A 25810-nucleotide genomic window follows, 5' to 3' on the forward strand; every position below is an offset into this window, starting at 1 on the left:
CAGGATAGATCACATCTTGGGCCATAAATCTAGCCTTGGTAAATTCAAAAATTAAAAAATTGAAATCATCTCAAATATCTTTTCTGATCACAATGTGGTAAGATTAGATGTCAACTACAGGAAAAAAAAAACTATTAAAAATACAAACATATGGAGGCTACACAGCACACTTCTGAATAACCAACAAATCATAAGAAATTAAAAAAAAATCAAAATATGCATAGAAACGAATGAAAATGAAAACACAACAACCCCAAACTTATGGGATTCAGTAAAAGCAGTGCTAAGGGAAAGGTTCATAGTAACACAAGCTTACCTCAAGAAACAGGAGCAAAATCAAATAATCTAACTCTACACCTAAAGCAACTAGAAAAAGAAGAACAACCCTAGGGTTAGTAGAAGGAAAGAAATCTTAAATGCAAAAGAAACAAAGGAGACCATAGCAAAAATCAACAAAGCTAAAAGCTGGGTTTTTGAGAATATAAATAAACCATTTGCCACACTCATCAAGAAAAAAAGGGAGAAGAATCAAATCAACAAAATTAGAAATGAAAATGGAGAAATCACAACAGACAACACAGAAATACAAAGGATCATAACAGACTACTATCAGCAAGTGTATGCCAATAAAATAAACAACTTGGAAGAAATGGACAAATCCTTAGGAAAGTATAACTTTCCAAAACTGAACCAGGAAGAAGTAGAAAATCTTAACAGATCCATCACAAACATGGAAATCAAAACTGTAATAAAAAATCTTCCAACAAACAAAAGCCCAGGACCAGATGGCTTCACAGCTGAATTCTACCAAAAATTTAGAGAAGCGCTAACACCTATCCTACTCAGACTCTTCCAGAAAGTTGCAGAGGAAGGTAAACTTCCAAACTCATTCTATGAGGCCACCATCATCCTAATACGAAAACCAGACAAAGATGCCACAGAAAAAGAAAACTACAGGCCAGCATCACTGATGAAAATAGATGCGAAAATCCTTAACAAAATTCTAGCAAACAGAATCCAACCATGTATTAAAAAGATAATACATCATGACCAAGTGGGCTTTATCCCAGGAATTCAAGGATTCTTCACCATTTGCAAATCAATCAATGTGATATACCGCATTAACAAATTGAAAGATAAAAACCATATGATCATCTCAATAGATGCAGAGAAAGCCTTTGACAAAATTCAGCATCCATTTATGATAAAAACCCTCCAGAAAGCAGGCATAGAAGGAACATACCTCAACGTAATAAAAGCCATATATAATAAACCCACAGCAAACATTATCCTCAGTGGTGAAAAATTGAAAGCATTTCCCCTGAAGTCAGGAAGAAGACAAAGATGCCCACTCTCACCACTGCTATTTAACATAGTTTTGAAAGTTTTAGCCGCAGCAATCAGAGAAGAAAAAGAAATAAAAGGAACCCAGATTGGAAAAGAAGTAAAATTCTCACTGTTTGCAGATGACATGATCCTTTATGTAGAAAACCCTAAAGACGCCACCAGAAAATTACTAGAGCTAATCAATGAATATAGTAAAGTTGCAGGATATAAAATCAACACACAGAAATCCCTTGCATTCATATACACTAACAATGAGAAAGCAGAAAGAGAAATTAAGGAAACAATTCCATTTACCATTGTAACAAAAAGAATAAAATACTTAGGAATAAAACTACCTAAAGAAACAAAAGACCTATATATAGAAAACTATAAAACACTGGTGAAAGAAATCAAAGATGACACAAATAGATGGAGAAATATACCATGTTCATGGATTGGAAGAATCAATATAATAAAAATGAGTATACTACACAAAGCGATCTATAGATTTAATGCAATCTCTATCAAGCTACCAGTGGTATTTTTCACAGAACTAGAACAAATAATTTCACAATTTATATGGAAATACAAAAACCCTCGAATAGCCAAAGCAATCTTGAGAAAGAAGAATGGAACTGGAGGAATCAACCTGTCTGACTTCAGACTACACTACAAAGTACAGTCATCAAGACAGTATGGTACTGACACAAAGACAGAAATATAGATCAGTGGAACAAAATAGAAAGCCCAGAGATAAATCCACACATATATGGCACCTAATCTTTGACAAAGGAGGCAAGAATATACAATGGAGAAAAAGACAATCTCTTTAACAAGTGGTGCTGGGAAAACTGGTCAACCACTTGTAAAAGAATGAAACTAGAGCACTTTTTAACACCATACAAAAAAATAAGCTCAAAATGGATTATAAAGATGTAAGACCAGAAACTATAAAACTCCCAGAGGAAAACATAGGCAAAACACTCTCTGACATAAATCACAGCAGGATCCTCTATGACCCAGCTCCCAGAGTAATGGAAATAAAAGCAAAAATAAACAAGTGGGACCTAATTAAACTTAAGAGCTTTTGCACAATGAAGGAAACTATAAGCAAGGTGAAAAGACAGCCTTAAGAATGGGAAAAAATAATAGTAAATGAAGCAACTGACAATCTCAGAAATAAGCAACTCCTGCAGCTCAATTCCAGAAAAATAAGTGACCCAATTAAAAAGTGGGCCAAAGAACTAAACAGACATTTCTCCAAAGAAGACATACAAATGGCTAACAAACACATGAAAAGATGCTCAACATCACTCATTATCAGAGAAATGCAAATCAAAACCACAATGAGGTACCGTCTCACACCAGTCAGAATGGCTGCTATCAAAAAGTCTACAAACAATAAATGCTGGAGAGATTGAGGAGACAAGGGAACCCTGTTACACTGTTGGTGGGAATGCAAACTAGTACAGCCACTATGGAGAACAGTGTGGAGATACCTTAAAAAAATGGAAATAGAACTGCCATACGACCCAGCAATCCCACTGCTGGGCACACACACTGAGAAAACCAGAATTGAAAGAGACACATGTACCCCAATGTTCATTGCAGCACTGCTTACAATAGCCAGGACATGGAAACAACCTTGATGTCCATCAGCAGATGAATGGATAAGAAAGCTGTGGTACATATACACAATGGAATATTACTCAGCTATTAAAAAGAATGCATTAGAATCAGTTCTAATGAGGTGGATGAAACTTGAGCCTATTTTACAGAGTGAAGTAAGTCAGAAAGAAAAACACCTAATACAGTATATTAACGCATACATATGGAATTTAGAAAGATGGTAACAATGACCCTATATGCGAGGCAGCAAAAGAGACACAGAGGTAAAGAACAGACTTTTGGACTCTGTGGGAGAAGGTAAGGGTGGGATGATTTGAGAATGGCATTGAAACATGTATATTCAGTTCAGTTCAGTTCAGTCGCTCAGTCGTGTCTGACTCTTTGTGACCCCATGAATCACAGCACGCCAGGCCTCCCTGTTCATCACCATCTCCCAGAGTTCACTCAGACTCACGTCTATCGAGTCCGTGATGCCATCTAGCCATCTCATCCTCTGTCGTCCCTTTCTCCTACTGCCCCCAATCCCTCCCAGCATCAGAGTCTTTTCCGACGAGTCAGCTCTTCGCATGAGGTGGCCAAAGTACTGGAGTTTCAGCTTCAGCATCATTCCCTCCAAAGAAATCCCAGGGTTGATCTCCTTCAGAATGGACTGGTTGGATCTCCTTGCAGTCCAAGGGACTCTCAAGAGTCTTCTCCAACACCACAGTTCAAAAGCATCAATTGTTCGGCGCTCAGCCTTCTTCACAGTCCAACTCTCACATCCATACATGACCACAGGAAAAACCATAGCCTTGACTAGACGGACCTTTGTTGGCAAAGTAATGTCTCTGCTTTTTAGTATGCTGTCTAGGTTGGTCATAACTTTCCTTCCAAGGAGTAAGTGTCTTTTAATTTCATGGCTGCAGTCACCATCTGTGGTGATTTTGGAGCCCAAAAAATAAAGTCTGACACTGTTTCCACTGTTTCCCCGTCTATTTCCCATGAAGTGATGGGACCAGATGCCATGATCTTTGTTTTCTGAATGTTGAGCTTTAGGCCAACTTTTTCACTCTCCTCTTTCACTTTCATCAAGAGGCTTTTTAGGTCCTCTTCACTTTCTGCCATAAGGGTGGTGTCATCTGCATATCTGAGGTTATTGATATTTCTCCTGGCAGTCTTGATTCCAGCTTGTGTTTCTTCTAGTCCAGCGTTTCTCATGATGTACTCTGCATATAAGTTCAATAAGCAGGGTGACAATATACAGCCTTGACGTATACCTTTTCCTATTTGGAACCAGTCTGTTGTTCCATGTCCAGTTCTAACTTGCTTCCTGACCTGCATACAGATTTCTCAAGAGGCAGGTCAGGTGCTCTGGTATTCCCATCTCTTTCAGAATTTTCCACAGTTTATTGTGATCCACACAGTCAAAGCTTTGGCGATGTCAGTAAAGCAGAAATAGATGTTTTTCTGCAACTCTCTTGCTTTTTCCATGATCCAGCGGATGTTGGCAATTTGATCTCTGGTTCCTCTGCCTTTTCTAAAACCAGCTTGAAGATCAGGGAGTTATTACCCTATATATATTACCCTATGTGAAATAGATTGCCAGTCCAGGTTTGATGCATGAGACAGGGTGCTCAGGGCTGGTGCACTGGGTTGACCCTGAGGGATGGGATGGGGAGGGAGGTGGGAGGGGGGTTCAGGATGGGGAACACATGTACACCCATGGCTGATTCATGTAAATGTATGGCAAAAGCCACTATAATATTGTCATTAGCCTCCAATTAAATAAATTTTTAAAAATTAAAAAAAAGATAAATCTATTGTAGATATTTCCTCCCAGATTATGAGTTGCTTTTTAATTTTTTTAAATGGTGTCTTCTGATGTATGTTGTTCAGTCACTCAGTTGTGTCCAACTTTTTGTGATCCCATGGACTGCAGCTTGCCAGACTTCCCTGTCCTTCACCATTCTCCTGGAGTTTGCTCAAACTCATGTCCATTGAGTTGGCTGTGCCATCCAACAAGTTCATCTGCTGTTGTCCCCTTCTCCTCCTGCCTTTGATCTATCTCTGCATCAGGGTCTTTTCCAGTGAGTCAGCTCTTCTCATTATGTGGCCAAAGTATTGGAGCTTCAGCTTCTGCATCAGTCCTTCCAGTGAATATTCAGGGTAGATTTCCTTTGGGATTGACTGGTTTGATCTCCTTGCTGTCCAAGGGATTCTCAAGAATCTTCTCCAGCACCACAGTTCAAAGGCATCAGTTCTTTGGCACTCAGCCTTTTTTTATTGTCTTGCTCTCTTATTTGTGCATGACTACTGGAAAAACCATAGCTTTGACTGTACACACCTTTGCAGGCAAAATAATGCCTTTGCTGTTTAATACACTCTCTAGGTTTGTCTTGCTTTTCTTCCAAGGAGCAAGCGTCTTTTAATTTCATGGCTGCAGTCACCATCCACAGTGAATTTGGAATCCAAGAAAATAAAGCCTGTCACTGTTTCCATTTTTTCTCCATCTATTTGCCATGAAGTGGTGGGACCATATACCATGATCTTTAGATGTGTAGAAGTTTTTAATTTTGAAGAAATCCAACATAATTTATTAAATATTGGTTTGTGCTTTTTATGGCCTAGATTTAAAAAATTCTTTGTCCTTAAAAAAAATTTTTTTGTCTATCCTGAAATCACAAAGATATTTTACTATGTTTTCTCTTAGAAGTTTTACAGTTTAAAAGGATATATATATATATATATATATATTTTATTGAAGTATAGTTGAATTACACTGTTCCAAGTGCACAGTAAGGTGATTCAATTATAAAAATACATATATATTATTTTTCAAATTATTTTCTATCATAGGTTATTATAAGATATTGACTATAGTTCCCTATGTTATACAGTAAACCTTTGTTGCTTATTGCATATCTGTTTTTTTATTAGAAATATAGCATTGTACTCATACTAAGTCAAACAAGTGGAATGAAAATATAACTTTTTTTAGTTAGGCAAAAATTGATAAGTTTTCTAATATATATTGTACATATTTATATATATACAAAAGCTTTACTACAGTTGATAAAGGCTTGAAAAAGAATAGCAAAAAAAAAAGATGGAGAAATTGGAGAACATAAACTAAATGAAATGGGAGCAATGAATATGAAATAGAAAAAGTGAAACATACTTGATAAAAATAAATGATCATCATATAGTCCAGTTATTTTTAAACAGAACTGTTCATTAGAAACGTATCTGGAGCTCTGGAGAAAAAAAGCAATGCCTGAGTATTTGTATTTTTCAAAAAATTTCAAGATAATTCTAATATGAATCTGGATTTTAAAAAGTGATTACAGGCTTTCTTATTAGATCCTAGTTTTGGTTATATAGAGTTCTTATTTTTCTCTTGACCAAATAAGTCAGTGATATTAAGTGAGAAGTAGTTATATCATCACAATAGTGAAAGATGTTTATCAGTTTTCACAGTCAATAGCCAGGCAAAAAATAATTACAATTGCAATTCATAATGGGAACATGATTAACTTAACAATATAAAACAGTTTTGGGGAGGGTGTCAAGTAGAGTGTTGTGGTAAGTGGAAGTGCATACATGCACGTGTTTTCATCTCCCAGCCAGTCTATGTCTTTTGGTTGGTGCATTTAATCCATTTACATTTAAGGGAATTAAAAACTCAGCAGTGGCCACAGGACTGGAAAAGGTCAGTTTTCATTCCAATCCCAAAGAAAGGCAATGCCAAAGAATGCTCAAACTATCGCACAGTTGCACTCATCTCACACACTAGTAAAGTAATGCTCAAAATTCTCCAAGCCAGGCTTCAGCAATACGTGAACCGTGAACTTCCAGATGTTCAAGGTGGTTTTAGAAAAGACAGACGAACCAGAGATCAAATTGCCAACATCTGCTGGATCATCGAAAAAACAAGAGAGTTCCAGAAAAAACATCTATTTCTACTTTATTGACTATGCCAAAGCCTTTGACTGTGTGGATCACAATAAACTGTGGAAAATTCTGAAAGAGATGGGAATACCAGAGCACCTGACCTGCCTCTTGAGAAACCGATATGGTTTCTGTCTTCCCTCTGATGGATAAAGGCTGAGGCTTCTGTAAGCATCTTGATGGGAGGGAGTGGCATGGGAAAAACTGGATCTTGCTCTGGTGGGCAAGGCCTTGCTCAGTAAAGCTTTAATCCAATTATCTGCTGATGGGTGGAGTTGCACTGTTCCCTGGTAGTTGTTTGGCATGAGGTAACCAAGTCTGTGGGCTCTATGGTTGGGTTAATGGTGAACTTCAAAAGGGTTTGTGCCAAGGGAAACCTTCCAGTGCCCCTGTCCTTGTGGTGAGCCGCTGCTGACCCATGCCTCCACAGGAGGCCCTCCAACACTAACACATAGTTTTGGTTCAGTCTCCTGTGGGGTCACTGCTTCTCTCCCCTAGGTCTTGGCGCATGCAAAATTTTGTTTATGCCTTTCCAGGCTGGAGTCTCTTGTTTCCCCAGTCCTTTGTAAGTCCTGTAATCAAATCCTACTGGCCCTCAACACCAGATTCCCTGGGGATTCCAGTCCCTTTGTCAAATCCCTAGGCTGGGAAGCCTGATGTTGGGTTCAGAGCCTTCACAACAGTGTGTGAACTTCTTTGATATTGTTGTTATCCAGTCTGTGTGTCACACACTTGTCAGATATGGGATTTGATTTTATCGTCATTGTGCTCCTCTGACCATCTGCTGTGGTTTCTTCTTTGTCTTTGGACATTGGGTATCTCTTTTTGGTGGGTTCCAGTGTCCTGTCAATCATTGTTCAACAGCTAGTTACTGTTTTGGTGCTCTCACAAGAGGACATGAGTGTATGTCCTTCTACTCCACCATCTTGAACCAGAAGCCCTTAGAGTTTTGATTTTTACATTTTGGGATTTTTTTTTTTTTGCATTTGGTTTGAAGTCAGTTTTTTCCCAAAGGGATATCAAGATAATTCCAGTTACATTTTGAAAAGAGAATCCATTCTCCATTGAATGTCCTAGACAACTTTGTTGAGAATCAGTTTTCCATACATATGTGGATCTGTTCTTGGCTTCCTTATTTTGTTCCATATATAAGTTAACATACACATTTGTGTGTGTGTGTGTGTGTGTGTATATATATATGTGCCTTTATGCTAATGATATGTGTCTTGATTACAATGACTTTATAGTTAGCTTTGAAATCGAGTAGTATGACTCCTCTAACTTTTTTTTCCCCTTTGGGAATTATATTTTTTAAATAAAATACTTCTATGAACATATATACTCCTCAGCTGTTCTTTTTTTTGAACTTTTATTTTGTATTGGAGTATAGTTGATCATAAACTCCTTATTGCCAAATTCAGACTTAAAGTGAAGAAAGTGGGGAAAACCACTAGACCATTCAGGTATGATCTAAATCAAATCCCTTATGACTATACAGTGGAAGTGAGAAATAGATTTAAGGGCCTAGATCTGATAGAGTGCCTGATGAACTGTGGACAGAGGTTCATGGCATTGTACAGGAGACAGGGATCAAGACTGTCTCCAAGAAAAAGAAATGCAAAAAAGCAAAATGGCTGTCTGAGGAGGCCTTACAAATAGCTGTGAAAAGAAGAGAAGTGAAAAAGCAAAGGAGAAAAGGAAAGATATACCCATTTCAATGCAGAGTTCCAAAGAATAGCAAGGAGAGATAAGAAAGGCTTCCTCAGTGATCAATGCAAGGAAATAGAGGAAAACAATAGACTGGGAAAGACTAAATATCTCTTCAAGAAAATTAGAGATACCAAGGGAACATTTCATGCACAGATGGACTCAATAAAGGATGGCAAGAATACACAGAAGAACTGTCCAAAAAAGATCTTCAAGACCCAGATAATCATTATGGTGTGTGATCACTGACACTCACCTAAAGCCAGACATCCTGGAATGTGAAGTCAAGTGGGCCTTAGGAAGCATCACTATGAACAAAGCTAGTGGAGGTGATGGAATTCCAGTAGAGCTATTTCAAATCCTGAAAGATGATGCTGTGAAAGTGTTGCACTCAATATGCCAGCAAATGTGGAAAACTCAGCAGTGGCCACAGGACTGGAAAAAGTTTTCATTCCAATTCCAAAGAAAGGCAATGCCAAAGAATGCTCAAACTACCGCACAGTTGCATTCATCTCACATGCTAGTAAAGTGATGCTCAAAATTCTCCCAAGCCAGGCTTCAGCAATACATGACCCTTGAACTTCCAGATGTTCAAGCTGGTTTTCGAAAAGGCAGAGGAACCAGAGTTAAATTGCCAACATCCTCTGGATCATGGAAAAAGCAAGATAGTTCCACAAAAACATCTATTTCTGCTTTATTGACTGTGCCAAAGCCCTTGACTGTGTGGATCACAATAAACTGTAGAAAATTCTGAAAGAGATGGGACTATCAGACCCTGAACATGAACAATAGACTGTTTCCAGATAGGAAAAGGAGTATGTCAAGGCTGTATATTGTCACCCTGCTTATTGAACTTATATGCAGAGTACATCATGAGAAATGCTGGGCTGGAAGAAGCACAAGCTGGAATCAAGATTGCCAGGAGAAATATCGATAACCTCAGATATGCAGATGACACCACCCTTATGGCAGAAAGTGAAGAGGAACTCAAAAGCCTCTTGAAGAAAGTGAAAGAGGAGAGTGAAAAAGTTGGCTTAAAGCTCAACATTCAGAAAACGAAGATCATGGCATCCAGTCCCATCACTTCATCGCCAGTTGATGGGGAAACAGTGAAAACAGTGTCAGACTTTATTTTTCTGGGCTCCAAAATCACTGCAGATGGTGATTGCAGTCATGAAATTAAAAGAGGCTTACTCCTTGGAAGGAAAGTTATGACCAGGTTAGACAGCATATTCAAAAGCAGAGACATTACTTTGTCAACAAAGGTCCGTCTAGTCAAGGCTATAGTTTTTCCAGCAGTGATGTATGGATGTGAGAGTTAGACTATAAAGAAAGCTGAGCACCAAAGAATTGATGCTTTTGAACTGAGGTGTTGGAGAAGACTCTTGAGAGTCCCTTGGACTTCAAGGAGGTCCAACCAGTCTATCCTAAAGGAAATCAGTCCTGGGTGTTCTTTGGAAGGACTGATACTGAAGCTGAAACTCCAATACTTTGGCCACCTGATGCGAAGAGCTGACTCATTTGAAAAGACCCTGATGCTGGGAGGGATTGGGGGCAGGAGGAGAAGGGAACGACAGAGGATGAGATGTTTGGATGGCATCACTCACTCAATGGACATGGGTTTGGGCAGACTCCAGCAGTTGGTGATGGATAGGGAGGCTGGTGTGCTGCGATTCATGGGGTCACAAAGAGTCGGACACGACTGAGCAACTGAACTGAACTGATAGTTGATTAAGAATGTTGTGATAGTTTCAGTTGAAAGTGAAGGGAACTAGCCATACATATACGTGTATCCATTCCCCGCAAAACGGCTCTCCCTTCCAGACAGTCATACAACACTGAGTAGAGTTCCAGGTGCTATACGGTAGGGCCTTGTCGGTTATCTGTTTTAAATATAGCAGTGTGTGCATAACCATCCCAAACTCTGTTTCGAAGTCTGTTACTCCTCTAACTTTTTCCTTTTCAAATATTTTTGGTGGTGCCAGTCCTTTGATTTCCTCACAGATTTTGTCAGTTTCTACCAAAAAAAAAAAACCTGCTGTGATTTTGATAGTGTTTACATTGTATCTCTACAGATCAACTTGAGAAGATTTCTACATTAGTAATAGTTGGTCTTCTTATCTACAAATGTGGTATACTTCTCTTTTTATTTAGGTTTTCTTTCTCTGAGCAGCATTTCATCATCTTCAGTGTATACTATTTATCTTTCTAGTGTAAAATGTATTTACAGAGGTTGCATTTCTAATTATTGGTAACATATAGAAAGAGAGTTGATTTTTCAATTTTGAGCCTTAGTCTCATGACCTTGGTTATCAGTTCTAGCAGCCTTTTTGGGTAGTTTCCTTAGGATTTTGTGAATAAAGACAGTTTTGCTTCTTCCTTTCTAATCCGTATGCCTTTTATTTTTTTCCCTTAACCAATATATCATAAGTACTAGGACATCTAGTCCAATTTGTTGAATAGAAATGATGAGAACAGATGTTCTTTTATTGCTCCCAGTTTTAAAGGAAAAGCATTGTCGTTCACCACTATATATGATATAAGTTGAAGGTTTATTGTAGAGTCACTCAACTTGATCATGTGATATATTCCCTTTTATTTTATTTTTGTGTGTTGAGAATGTTATTTTTCCTCCATAAATTAGTGTTTACTTTTGTCAAGTGCTTTTTCTGCATATAGTGAGATAATTATGTAAGTTTTCTTTTTCATTCTGTTATCAATAATATGATGAAATGCAGTTACTGATTTTTCCAGTGTTAAACCCACTTCTCTTTGCTGGGATAAACTTGGTCAAAACTTGTATTTTAACATACTGCTGGATTAAGTTTAAAGGTGTTTGCATCTTTGTTTATGAAACATATTCATATATAGTTTTTTTATGTCTTTGGTTTTGGTGTCAGACTAATAATAATGCTCTTATACAATGAGATCATTTTTTCCTTAATTTTCTGAAACAGTTTGTGAAGGATTGGTGCTATTTCTTCCTTAAATGTTTGGTAAAATTCATCAGTAAAGCCATCTAGGCTAGTATTTTAGTTACAGTTTTAGGGTTTTGTTTTATCCTTTGGTGAGAATATTTCAAATTGTGAATTCAATATCTTTAATAGATGTAGAACTATTCAGGTTTTCTATTTCCTCCTTTGTCAGTTGTTTTGAAATTATCTTTTAAGGGATTTAACATGCATTGTTGAATTGATTGGGATAAAATGGTTCATGATATTCCCCAGTTCCTTTGTTGTTTATGGGATCTGTAGTAATGTCCTATCTTTCATTCTTGACAACAGTAATTTGTGTTTTCTCTCTAAATATTTTTAATCACTCTAGATCATAAATTTTATTGATCTTTTCAAAATAGCTTTTGGATTAATTGATTTCTTGACTTTTTTTCGTATTTTATTTCTTTGGTTTTTATTCTTCCTCTTATCTCTTTAATGTGGGTTCTCTTTGCTCTTCTTTTACTTGATGCTTCAGGTTGAGGCTTAAACCATTGATTTGTGACTTTTCTTCTTTCTTGATTTATAGCATCTAAAGCTATACATTTCCTTCTAAGCACTCATGTAGCTACAACCCCCCAAGTTTGATGTTTTGTTTTTATTTTCCTTCAGTTCAACATGTATAAAATTTTCTCTTGTAATTTAGAAGTGTTTTTGATTAGTTTATAAATACTTGAGAATTTTCTCTCTAATACTGATTTCTGGTTTAATCCTTTGTGGTTTTAGAGTTTTAGATAGTAATATATAAAAGTGTTGAGGCTGCTTCACTAGGGGGGAAGCTAGTGGGAATAGGAGAAGGGGCTAGATTGCCTTGGTTGTGGAGGCTCTCTGACTTTCCTTTTTGACTCCTTAGGGGCTCTCAGGTACGTTAAGGGTTTTTATGGTACATAATCTGAAACTACTGACATAGATTGTGCAGTAAATTTGGGAAGGTGAAAACGATGCTAGGTGAAGAAGGTGCTTGGAGGAAAGCAACTAATGCATGGTTAAGTGCTTTGCCTCAGAGTAAGTACTTAAAGAGATCTGTTGTGTATATCAGATATCTGAATAAATGACCCCTCAGTAGAAACATACATTATGTAATATATATTGAGAATGAATACTAAGATGGAAAAGAGGCAGAAGTGTTTGTCCAGTTCAGATTAAAATATTTTCACCTATACACACTTTTCAGAAACACATAATTTCATTGTTTCTTAGAGATTGAGATTTTTTTTCCCATAAATGTTACTTTATTATTTTCCTTTATAAACTTTTCACCATTGAGGATGAAGCACTATAAAAGAGATAGTTCCTGTTAAATAAGATAAAATTGTTTAGGCCTTTTAACAAAATTCTTAGAGCTAAGAAAAATGATTGTCAGTGCCTATTGGTATACCTGTAAATATCTTAAGTGGGCATAAAGGTGGTTCCCAAAAACTGCCTAAATGCCTTCTCATCATAAGAACACATTATGGCCCATGAGCCAAGAATGGATTTTACATTTTTAAATGATTATAAAGAAAAAAAAAACACAACAAACACAAAACCAAGAAAAATCTGTATCAGAGGCTGTGGTCCACAAAACTTACTTGGCCCTTTACAGGAAAAGTTTGCTGCATCCTGACTTAGGACAAGAAGCAATTTTTTAAAAAAGGTTTGACTCATCCTTTCAGATCTCTTCAGAAAGGAGAAAAGAATAACAGTGCCAGATAACATGGCTTCTTTCTTATCCAAGCTATCATCTGGTTTCAGAGTCTTTTGAGTCTTTTCTTTACAGGGAGGACCCTGGTGTATTGAAGTGGGGGAGTTTGGCTTCAATCTCTATTTGAAAACCACCTTTGTGTAGAGAATATAGATAATGAGCATATGGTCCATTTATCCTTCATGAATGATATCATTTAAAGTAATAAGCATCATTTTATTAATTTAGTTCTGGATTATATATATAAACTTTATATGTGTTTTTAATATATAGGTTAATTTTTAAAGCTTCTGTTCAAACCATTTAAATTTTGAATTGTGTGTATACAAATTAATTTTATATTGGCCTATATATTTTTACAGGATGATTGTCTTTTGAAAGTGTGGTATCCTATGACTGGTTGGAAGTCTTCAATTATACCTCAGGATCATCATGAAGTGAAAAGGAGACAGGCGTCTACTCAGTTTTCCTTTGTGTATTTGGCACATCCACGAGCTGTAACAGGTTTTTCATGGCGTAAAACTAGCAAGTATATGCCCAGGTTAGACGAGTGTGTCATATAACTTCATTTTGTATACTTATATATTTATAAAAATAATGAAAACAAAAGTTCTTTTGATTGATATGGTGACAGTTAAGAGCATAGGTTCTGGGTGTCAACTGCCTGAATTCAGATTCTGCTGTTGTTACCAGCTTTGTGAGCTTTTGACTAAAGTTCTTAAGCTCTTTTTGCCCTTGTAGATGAGGGTAGCAATAGTACCTGCCTCAGAGAGTTGTGAGAGACTAAAATATGTGAGTGCGTGTGAATGCTTATACAGGCCTTTGCTCATTGTGTGTGCCCAGGCAGCATTAGCTAGTATTGTCAGTATTAGCAGCAGCAATAGATTCTAAGAAGCAAACGTTTGCAGGTAACAGAAAAGCACACATTAAGGAAGAATAAAACATAGTAATAAACTGTTAGTAATCCACATGCTGGTAAAGTGTAATCACATACAGTGAATAAAGTGTCCCAACTTTTTCTTAAGGCTAGCAACAGAAACTTACCAAATTTTTCTCATTGTTATAGCATCTTTTAAAAGCATTTGAAAGATTAAGCAAGCTATAAAATAGCCTAAACAAATGATTCTTGTATTATATTTAAGTTCTGAAAATGCTTGCTTAGAAATCTGTATTCATTCTTGAGGAAGGGTTATTTCATCTGCTAAGTATATCTGAGCACCATTTGCCCTTGATGGGAAATATAGCACACTCAGTGTGGGGCTCAGTAAATGATAACATGGGGAATGTATACAGTTTTGGAATCTAAATTAAAGGCAATTCTAACTTAATCTGCTCAAGTTATTTGCACATATGGAAAACATTTGCAGAACACTTTACCTTTGACTGAGTCAGATTCTGTGTAAGCAATTTTTAAACAGGAAAACTTTTTGTGGTGGTTTTTTTTTTTCATGATGAGAGGTTAAGTCACTTCAGTTGCTTGATACTGTGACATTTTTGCTTAACTTAATGGAAATTGATTTATAGTTTGAAATTATAGTCTCCTTACAGTTTTATTAATACATTTGTTTCCCTATTCATAACTATTTAGATTATAAGAAGGATAAAGCGACTACTGTGATAAACCACATAGTTTAATTATAATTAATGATCTTTTATTATGGTCATTCTATAATTTGTAATGACAGAAATGTAGGTTTCCTTTTGCTGTTTTGTTTGTTTTGTTTAGGAGATACTGATCCTCCAGAGCCTTGTTTTCAAGCAGCACCTGTATATAATCTGGCATTAATTTATTTGTTTCCTTTGTCACCCCCGCTTCCTAGTTTTTATGGTGTTCAGCCATACTGTGTGTGATTTCAGGCTCTTTGATTGATACTTTTTCTCCACACAGTGTAACTTCTAAAACAGTTGGACGCATACTATAGTTCAGCTATTCAGAGTTTAAGTTTAATGTATTAAGGTGAGTGTCGGGCACAGTTAGGTTGTTCTTATTTCATGGTAACAGATTGCATCCTGAGTCCAGCTTGCCACCTTGCAGGTCTGAGCAGGTAATAAATGGGTGTTGGTGAGAGTGTGAAATAGTCAGTAGAAATCTATTATCATTATTGGAAAAATAACTGCAGGTAGATATATTGTTAGTTTTGTACTAATGTTACCTTTAAGCATGAGGAACTAAGTATGAATAGCCTTTAATTTTTGATGGCATTGGTATTCATAGTAACTTCTGTTAATTTCTTTTTATCATTAGAGGTTCTGTCTGTAATGTGTTATTAACTTCATGCCATGATGGTGTCTGCCGGCTCTGGGCAGAAACCTTACTTCCAGAAGACTGTCTTTTGGGTGAGCAGATTTGTGAGACTACCACTTCTAGCGTTTCCAGCAACCTTACTCATGCTGGAAAACAGAAAGACAGAGTACAGCATGCTCTTGAGGTATTGTATTATATAAAACAGTAAATGAATCTTGAAGATAATGTGTCATGTAAAAGTCCTTGAAATTGGTTGTAATTAAAAATATTTTGTGGGGAATTCCCTCATGGTCCAGTGGTTAGGACTAGGTACTTTTTCTGCAAGGGCCCAGGTTCAGTCCCTGGTCAGGGAAATAAGATCTTACAAGCTGCATGGCACAGCCAAAAGATAAAAAAATAAAATACCACAATAACCTTTAAAAAATAAACAGAAATATTTTGCTTTTGTTTCATGAGGACTGAATTTTACCAACTAAAAGTGACTTATAATTAGAAAATAAAGTTAAAAATGACTGTGAATAAGAATAAAAGTGTTAAGATATTAAGTGAACTTATATAATTGCATAATTTTCATGGTTTACTATTTTGAAAGTGAAATAATATTTCTAATTTTTAAATATACTATAAAAGTGCTTTCTAAGAAGTTAGATTTTTATAATATAGTGTGAACTATTGTGCCCATTATGATTAGGGAATAAAATGAGATAAATGTATTACTTATGCTTATTCTAAAATTAGATTAGGAAAAATAAAAAAAATGAGTTTATAATCCAACTCTTCCAGTATGTGTGTTTGTGCATTTTTTTCCTTTATTTATAAGATTGAGATTGTAGTAATGTTTTATAACTTGCTTTTTATACTTAATGTGTTATAAATATCTCTCTACATTACTAATTATACTTTTACAGTGCATATTTATATGAACTCTTTAATGGTTGCATAGCCAAAATGGTTTTTGCATTTTCAGCGGGCAGAAGTATTTTGAGGGTTTGATAGGCTTAAGGATATGGTCCTTTAAAATTTTATATAAAGTAGTCCTGCTCTGATACTGTCTGTAATTAGGCAATATTTATACATTTTTTCAACATTTAAATCATAAATTAAAAGAAGTCAGAACAGAGTTATAGTATGTTTTGATATTGATTGCAATTTAGTAGGGAAAAGTATTTTATTTACTAGATGTTTACAATAATTTATATATACTTCTGTAACATTTTATCGTTAAACTATATATAAGCTTTTGGAGGCTTAAGGACTTTCAGATATTTTTGCATCCCGCATGTTACCTAATATATTACTTTTCAAGTATTTGTTAAACTTAATTACTGCCACATACAGTAAAAGCAGAAATGTAATATGTAATCAGTGATTTGACAGTTTTGCACTCTTTTAATAAAATGTTGTTCAATAGTAGTGTTAAAATTGTTTTTAATAGAAAAAGCCTGATTACCTGACTTACAAGCTATTTTGCTTTCTAACACCCTTTCCTACAAAACTCCTAACTGTAAGGTATATATAATTCTATATACACTTAAATTATACCTTTTGTTTCTAGGAGAAAATAATTGGCCTTGCCAATCTAATTTAAAATAATGATAAATGTCAAAGGTCGAGTGAAAATAATTTGATAGGTATAATCAAAGAAATAAACAGGGAGACCAGAGACAGAGGACACACCATAGAGCTGATACTGTTTTTCACACGAAAAGGGACAAGAGCTGTGGAATTGAAAGGACGGTGCAGATATTTTACCTTAACACAGAAATAACTGAAAGGATGCTACATTTTATTTAACTAAATGTGAGGAATAAATGAAAAGAATGGTATATTATTAAATATTATTAGGCATGGTTTTGGGGGTGGTTATGTGACACAATAAGGAAGTGCCATGAGGTGGAGTTATGACGTGGAGAAAAGATGGTGCCAAGAGTTGACATGGCCCCATATCAGAATAGTTCAGATGATGGGGTATGTCAGTATAGAATTTTTATCATAGATATCTATCACAATTTAAGCAAATTCCATAGGTCATCACTTTCATGAGGTCTTTTCTGGCTACCCTAAGTTAAGGTTTCCCGTTGTTATTCTGTATTTTTGTACCCTCTTTTTGTCTTTATAATAGAGGTTAGATGTGATTATTTAGCTGGCTATGTAGTTCTTGGGTCTGCCCTGGTGGCTCAGAAGGTAAAGAATCTGCCTGCAATGCAGGAGACCTGGGTTTGATCCCTGGGTCAGGAAGATCTCCTGGAGAAGGAAATTGTAACCCACTTTGATATTCTTGCCTAGAGAACAGTGAGAATTTTGAGGAGGAATATTCTTTCTGGTAGGAAGATTTGGAATTTTTTAAAAACACTCATATGACTAGTAAATTTCATCTCAGTACTGGGATATCCCCAAAAAACTAGACTTTGGATTCCTAATCTTTATAGCAGTTTCTGTAGATAATAAATGTTTTTGAGCAACTGCTGCCCTGAACTATAAAATTTGCAAGGCCAATGGAGAATATATTCAGAGTTGTTCTATTGTAGTTAAATTTTCCTATGAGATAGGTTTTACAGAAAGGAAAATTATAAGGTCCTTAATTATCAAAAGTACTTTGATCAGCATTAGTTAGACTTCCCAGACTTAGTAATTATTCCCAGATTTAGTAATTATTTTTCTGTTTTAGACAATACACCATTTGAAAAATTTAAGAAAAGGACAAAGGAGATCTTCTGTTCTTGTAACTCACACTGAATTAAAGCCTGACCAGACAACAACACATGAAGTTCAAAGACATATTTCCCACCACGCAAATGCGCTGTGTCATTTTCACATTGCAGCAAGCATCAACCCCGCCACAGGTAAAGGATAGTAAAGTTTTACTTACTATCTGCTGAAATAAGATAAATAAATAGAAAAGTAGGACTACTTTTATAACCTGTTTTTAATTTTATATTAATACTCCATGTTTCCTTTTAAAATACTTCTTAATTAGAATAGAAATATAAGATGCCATTTCTTAAATTGAGACTGTGATTCTCAGGGAATAATTTCAGATAAGTATTTTTGAACACCTTAGTTTGTCTAGAATATAGCAAAGTTTCTAAGTAAATTAGAGCTTTAGTTGAACCTGGGGATGAACAGAACTGGCAGCATGGTTAATTAGTGTGATATTCCTTCCTTCCTTCTGTATTTTCACTATTATTCTCTCTTCTCGACTCTTCTTTATAACTTTATTTTTGTATAGTCTCCTTTATATTTCAGCATATCTTGTTTTATACTCTCATACACTTTCTTGTCCTGCATTCAAGATAGTTTTTCTTCTAACCTTTATATTTTATTTTTGCTTTTTTCTTCCCCTGTAGTTCAGAAGTATTTTGAGGCAGGTTCATTGTTGGTAAGAGCATATTTAAAACTTCCGTTTAAGTCATTGTTTTCTTTCTGCATGAAAAACATGTGATAAGGCCTAGGAGTTTCATATTATATTGCTAGAAGAACTATATTTGTACAAAGTTATAGGAGGGATTTATCTGAGCTTCCCAGATGGTGCAGTGGGTAAAGAATCTACCCACCAATACAGGAGATGCAGGTGATGTGGGTTTGATCCCTGGGTCGGGAAGATCCCCTGGAGGAGAAAATGGCAAGCCACTCCAGTATTCTTGCTTGGAAAATTCCATGGACAGAGGAGCCTGGCAGGCTACATCCATGGACTCACAGAGAGTCAGACATGACTGAGCATGCGCACTTGTGGTTATAGGGCTTCCCTGGTGGTTCATTGTTAGAGTCCACCTGCCAATGCAGGAGATGCCGGTTCAATCCCTGGATTGGGAAGACCCCTGGAGAAGGAAATGGCAACCCATTCCAGTACTCTTGCCTGGGAAATCTATGGTCAGGGGAGCATGGCAGGCTACAGTCCATGGGGTTGCAAAAGAGTCAGACATGATTTAGCAACTAAACATAGGTATGTTTTATTGAAATGGCAGTCTGTTGCTTCAGGGTGAAGACAGAGGATTTTATTTTAAAATATTTATTTATAAAAGATGATACTCAACAAATCAAGTTGCGAAAAAGTGACCTTTATTTAAAAAAAATATGAATTTATTTATTTTAATTGGAGGTTAATTACTTTACAATATTGTATTGGTTTTGCCATACATCAACATGAATCTGCCACAGGTATACACGTGTTCCCCATCCTGAACCCCCCTCCCTCCTCCCTCCCCATACCATCCCTCTGGGTCATCTCAGTGCACCAGCCTCAAACATCCAGTGTCATGCATTGAACCTGGACTGGCCTTCAGATGCTTACCCCCATTGTATTGAATAGTAGTGGATATAGGTGTGTGTTGTTCAGTATGGTGGCCATGAACCACATGTAGCTGTTTGAGCAATTGCAATGTGGATAGTCCAAACTGAGATATGCTCTAAAATACACACTGTATTTTTAAGACTTTAGAAAACAATGAAATAATAAAAGATCTCATTAATAATTTTATTTAATATTGATTACATGTTGAAATGATAATATTTTACATATATTGGGTCAGATAAAATATATTATTAAAATTGTTTACCTGTTTATATAATATGGCTATTAAAATAAAAATTATGTATTGGCCTTGTATTTGTGGTTTGTATTGTACTTCTATTGAGTAATAGAAGTTTGCTGTGCTACTTGATTAACTGTTTTTTTAATAGATTATCTTTTCTGACCTAACATCTTAATTGTATTCTAAGATTTATAACACCACTTGTTTTCAAAATGGTGGTGGTTTTAGATTTTTATAGATTTTCAACCTTTGTAAAAGAACCTTATCTTGAGTTATTGACTATGATGAAGACTTAAGTTCAAACAAAAAACAGTGATAGTATGCAGATACTGTATTAGAAAGTTTTGCATTTTACCTGTATATACTATTCTAATCAAATGAAATAGGATCACAGGATCATTCCTTGTGTTTAGGCATTCTATTATATCATTTGAGTCTAAGTACTAGATGTGTTCTTGTGGCCATTAGGCCTTGTCTTCTAGCATTTTTATTAACTTTCACCATTTAACCAATTTTAACCATCTTCACCCTAACTTATCTACACATTATTTTAAAAATTATTTTGTACAAATATTTAACATCATGTGTTTATAGGTACTGTTTGTTAAAAAATACCTTTAGGTTGACCTAATTGTTTGTTAAATACAAATAATTTTATATTGCAGGACTTCTCTGCCTTTTTTTTTTTTTAAAGGAAAACCTCTCAACCTTAGAGTAAGGCTGAAAGCATAGTATAGTGAATACCCATGTGCTCTTTACCCAAATTCAGTCATTAACCTTTCACCATGTTTGCTTTTATTCTCTCTGTGTGTGTGTGCGCATGTGTGCGTGCGTATGTGCGTGTGTGTATGTACCTTTTATCTTTGGCCGAGCCATTTGAAAGCAGTCACTGACATTTTCCTTCATCCCCTAAATATTTTACATTACCTAAATATTTCAAAATGTATCTTCTGATAAAAAGAGTATATTATAATGGGATAGTTCCTGTTAACATCTAGATTCTTTTTTTTCATGCATTTGTTATTTCTCTTTAAATCCCACTAATTTAGAATAATCATTCTTCAACAAAATGTCTCAAGACAGTTATCTCTCAGTTATTTTTTAAGATGTCTTAGAGTCAGAATATTTGTCCATGATAAAATTTGGGTTGAGATTTGGATTTTTACCTAGTACATAGGTATGTAGGGGATGTACTGTTTTATAGGATTGTTAATTTATATTTCTTATTTGATTTGTTTAATTTCTGTTAGAAAACCAGGCTTGTAACCCAGGAATTGGAAAAAAAAAGAACACTTTGGAGCTTTATTTAACATTGATACTTATGAATAAAACACTTCTAGAATATATTACTTATTTCATCTTTAGATTCTCACTTCTTTTGCAGAGGATAGTCTTTTTTCTTTCTATTGAGTGGATTCTTTATAATTTGATTTGGGATTAAGGAGATTGTTGTTTGTTGTTTTTGAATTGTACTATTTTGCATGAACTGATCTATAGCATGAATTTCAGTTACCCCACGTGGAGAAAATCTGCTAAACTTAGAAGTTTGCTTGCCTTCCTGCGTTCGTTCTTAGCATTATTTGCCTCAACTTTTAAGGAAAGTTTAAAACAGTCAACAAAGTTGGAAGAATAGTACAGTGAACCCTCATTTCACTCACTTTGATTCAACAGTTGCTAACATTTTCCCAATTGCTTTATTCTCTCTGTGTATACACACATACGTATGTGTGTACGTGAGGGTGTGTGAGTGAAATTTTTTCTTAATGTTTTCAAAGTAACACATCATAGCACATCACCCTTACATAATTTAGCAAGTGTCTCCTAAGAATAAGGAAATTCTCTCACATAATCACAATATCATTATTGTACCTAAGAAAATTAGAAATAATTCCATGGTCTCTAATCATCATAGTTAAATTTCAGTCATCTCAAAAATGTCTTTTAGAGTTGCTTTTCTGTTACATCTTTCTGTTCCCTTGTCCCCAAACCAGGATTCGATAGAAGTTTGTGCATTTGCTGTGTTTGGCTTTTAAATGATTAATTCCATGTAAGTCTATGCCGGTAATTCCTTTACCATTAAATTTAATTAAAATTTCAAATCCTGCTAGAGTTATATTTACTTTTTTTTAGCACATTTTTTGTGTAATGGAATTAGTCTTTCTAAGCACATGTAGTATTTTAAAAGATGTTAAGAATTGATATAGAAATTTTATCTTTTTTGATTCCACAGATATTCCAAATGTCTTGGTTGGCACTGTATTTAACATTGATGATGGAAATGGGGGCTTTGTAGTTCATTGGTTAAACAACAAAGAATTTCATTTTACATCATCTACTGAAATATTTATGCAGCAATTAAGAAAACTTTCTGAAAGGCAGGTAGATCATGAAAGTGACGAAGGGGATAAAGAAGATGAGGAACGTTCACAGGAGGAAAGAGAGAGGGGTTTACATATGAAACTAGATCATGGTGAGTATCCTATATTCAGGTTTTTCTTTTTTTCAGGCTGACAGCTTTTTGTGAAGCTACTTTTGGTTTGTAATCTTTCCTTCCTCCTCTCCTTCCTTTTTACTTTTCTATTCATTCCTCAGGTCTTTTCTGACCATCTAACATGGACCATCTACTATCTGACTTTGCTTTCTTATAATGTATTGCTTTGAATAATGTATTATTTTGCAAGCAATGTTTTTTGGTGGGGGTGGGGGTGTGTGTGGTGAGGGACAGGTTTTGCTAATAATAGAAATGATAAAGATAATGTGATAGTGTGAATGAAATTTTGATTTATCTAAAACTAAGAAATGTAGTCAGTTTCAGTTCAGACCAGAAAATAATTTTTTTCTTATTTATATACAATTTTTATTTCAAGTTTTTAAACACTGTATTCCTTTTTTTTTTTAATCTTTATTTTTACTTTATTTTACTTTACAATACTGTATTGGTTTTGCCATACATTGACATGAATCCACCATGGGTGTACATGAGTTCCCAATCGTGAACCCCCCTCCCACCTCCTGCCCCATATCATCTCTCTGGATCATCCCCGTGCACCTGCCCCAAGCATCCTGTATCCTGTATCGAACGTAGACTGGCGATTCATTTCTTACATAATAGTATACATGTTGCAGTGCCATTCTCCCAAATCATCCCACCCTCTCCCTCTCCCTCAGAGTCCAAAAGTCCGTTCTATACATCTGTGTCTCTTACCATCTTTCTAAATTCCATATATATGTGTTAGTATACTGTATTGGTGTTTTTCTTTCAGACCAGAAAATAATTTCCTTCCTTGTTTTTTTTCCCCTGGCCATAAATTGGTAAAGGGACTCATGATCTCTAAAGATAGTATGTTGTTTATTGATTGTCTTGTATGTAAATAGGCTTCCTTGGTGGCTCAGAGGGTAAAGCCTCTGCCTGCAATGTGGAAGACCTGGGTTCAATCCCTGGGTTGGAAACATGCACTGGAGAAGGAGATGGCAACCCACTCCAGTACTCTTGCCTGGAAAATTCCATGAAAGGAGGAGCCCGGGTACAGTTAATGGGTTCGCAAAGAGTCGGACATGACTGAGCGATTGAACTGACTGAGTATGTAAATGAATTTTTATAGTATTATTAGTATGTACTGATGAATTTATTTTCTGACTTAGAATTATCCCTAGATAGAGAATCTGAAGCAGGTACAGGATCATCAGAACATGAAGATGCGGAAAGAGAGGGAAGTCCTAGAACCTATTCACGGCCTATTATATCAATGCCACTGCCTACGGTCCTGCTTGATCGGAAGATCGAAATGCTGCTAGCTGAATGGAATAAGAATCCTGACATGCTTTTTACCATACACCCAGTAGACGGTACCTTCCTAGTGTGGCATGTAAAGTATTTGGATGAATATAATCCTGGAATATTTAGACAAGTCCAGGTATATTTTACTGATGAAGCAGTTTTTACATTTCTTAAAAAAGTGAAACAGATGCCGTTCAGATTTAGCAGTTTTTCAGAAATATTTAACCATTTTATTTTTGATAAGCAGCTGAGAAGAGAATAACTTGCTCCCAAAGGGGATCAATTATAGCCAATTTTACAAACTTGATTAATTCAAGTACAGTAAATTTAACTATGAAATGCAATAGTGAACATCTGAATATGTGTATATTAGGTTTTTTCCCTAGGAATTACCAGTATTTTGGATAAACTTAAGAAATTACCCTAGGGGGCTTCCCAGGTAGCCAGTGCAGGGGACATAAGAAATGTCGGTTCAATCACTGGGTGGGAAGATTCCCCTGGAGGAAGGGATGGCAACCCACTCCAGTATTCTTGACTGGAGAATCCCATGGACAGAGGAGCCTGGAGGGCTGCTGTCCATAGGGTGCAGAGTCGGACACGACTGAAATGACTTAACACTCAAGAAATTATCCTAAAAATGTGACTCAGGATGAGTCCCCCCACTTCTCCAGTTTTATTCCTTAAATCTAGCTATCTTTATCTGTTACCTTTCTGAACAATATTTGTTTAGATTTGTAGTTGTAGTCATTTATATGTACAGGCAAGATACCTGCAACTATTTCTTCACTCTTCTCATAGGCTATCAATAGAGATGATATTATATAAATAGAGGGAAAGGATTAGAACATAATGAAGTTGAAAATGATATTTTTTGCTAGGAAGCTGAGGTGTGACATTTTGAAAATTAAAGTATTTTTAGAAGACTTTGAGAGGAGACAAACTACTTACACTGAGTCATAATAATTGTGTTTTTCAGGTTTCTTTTTCTTCTCGGATTCCTGTTGCGTTTCCATCTGGTGATGCAAGCTCTCTTAGTAAAAATATCATGATGTATGCCTGTATAAATGCTGTGAAAGATTCTCACCACACTCCCTTACACCAAGACATGCTGGCTGAATGCAGTCCTCGCGGATCACTGACGCACTCTGGATCACACAGTACAAATATGAACATTTTAGCTCCCACAGTAATGATGGTCTCTAAACACATAGATGGCTCTCTCAATCAGTGGGCAGTCACGTTTGCTGATAAGTCTGCTTTTACCACCGTTCTAACTGTATCTCACAAATTTAGATATTGTGGTCATCGATTTCACCTCAATGATCTGGCATGTCATTCCGTTTTACCATTATTATTGACATCATCTCATCATAATGCTCTGTTGACTCCTGAATCAGATTTTCAGTGGGACTCAGACAGTAAATTAAGTAGATTGATAGATCCTGTAAGACACATAAAGGGTTCCTTGAAACAACCTCTCAGAAATGCAGCAACGCGTACATTTCATGACCCGAATGCCATCTACAGTGAACTTATTCTGTGGCGTGTGGACCCAATAGGACCCTTGTCATACACTGGAGGAGTGTCAGAGTTGGCACGAATCAACTCTTTACATACTTCAGCCTTCTCTAATGTTGCTTGGCTTCCAACTCTTATTCCCAGTTACTGTCTTGGTAAGTGTTCATTTTAATAGTAAAATTAATACATCTTTAAAACTGTTATTTATATACAAAGTAATTTATATTTATTATTATTAGGGGGCTTTTAATAAGTATTGAAATGTAGGTATCTGTCTTTAGAGTTTCTAAAAGTTTGTTTTTAATTTATTCGCTCTCATAACCTATTTTCTATTGAATTTTTTGTTGATAATTTTATATTTATTAATTGTATCCATTTCATTGTGATTCTGGACCATGGTTATACCTAAAAAGAGAAGTATGGAATTTTTTTTCTTGTACTTCAGTTAGTTAAAAAAATATATATTATAAT

General features: G+C 35.7%; 1 protein-coding gene across 1 annotated transcript in view; it reads left to right on the forward strand.

Moving 5' to 3' along the window:
• The window catches only part of DMXL2 (Dmx like 2), a 172064-nt gene that overhangs the window by 75822 nt on the left and 70432 nt on the right, over positions 1-25810 (forward strand). Inside the window, exons 7-12 of the mRNA XM_052647404.1 lie at positions 13629-13807; positions 15512-15695; positions 18180-18354; positions 22274-22513; positions 23686-23957; positions 24798-25494. Of these exons, the coding sequence (XP_052503364.1) occupies positions 13629-13807; positions 15512-15695; positions 18180-18354; positions 22274-22513; positions 23686-23957; positions 24798-25494 (1747 nt within the window). The remainder of the gene's footprint in view (positions 1-13628; positions 13808-15511; positions 15696-18179; positions 18355-22273; positions 22514-23685; positions 23958-24797; positions 25495-25810) is intronic.

Source organism: Budorcas taxicolor, chromosome 10 (assembly GCF_023091745.1).
Source record: "Budorcas taxicolor isolate Tak-1 chromosome 10, Takin1.1, whole genome shotgun sequence".
Classification (NCBI taxonomy): domain Eukaryota; kingdom Metazoa; phylum Chordata; class Mammalia; order Artiodactyla; family Bovidae; genus Budorcas; species Budorcas taxicolor.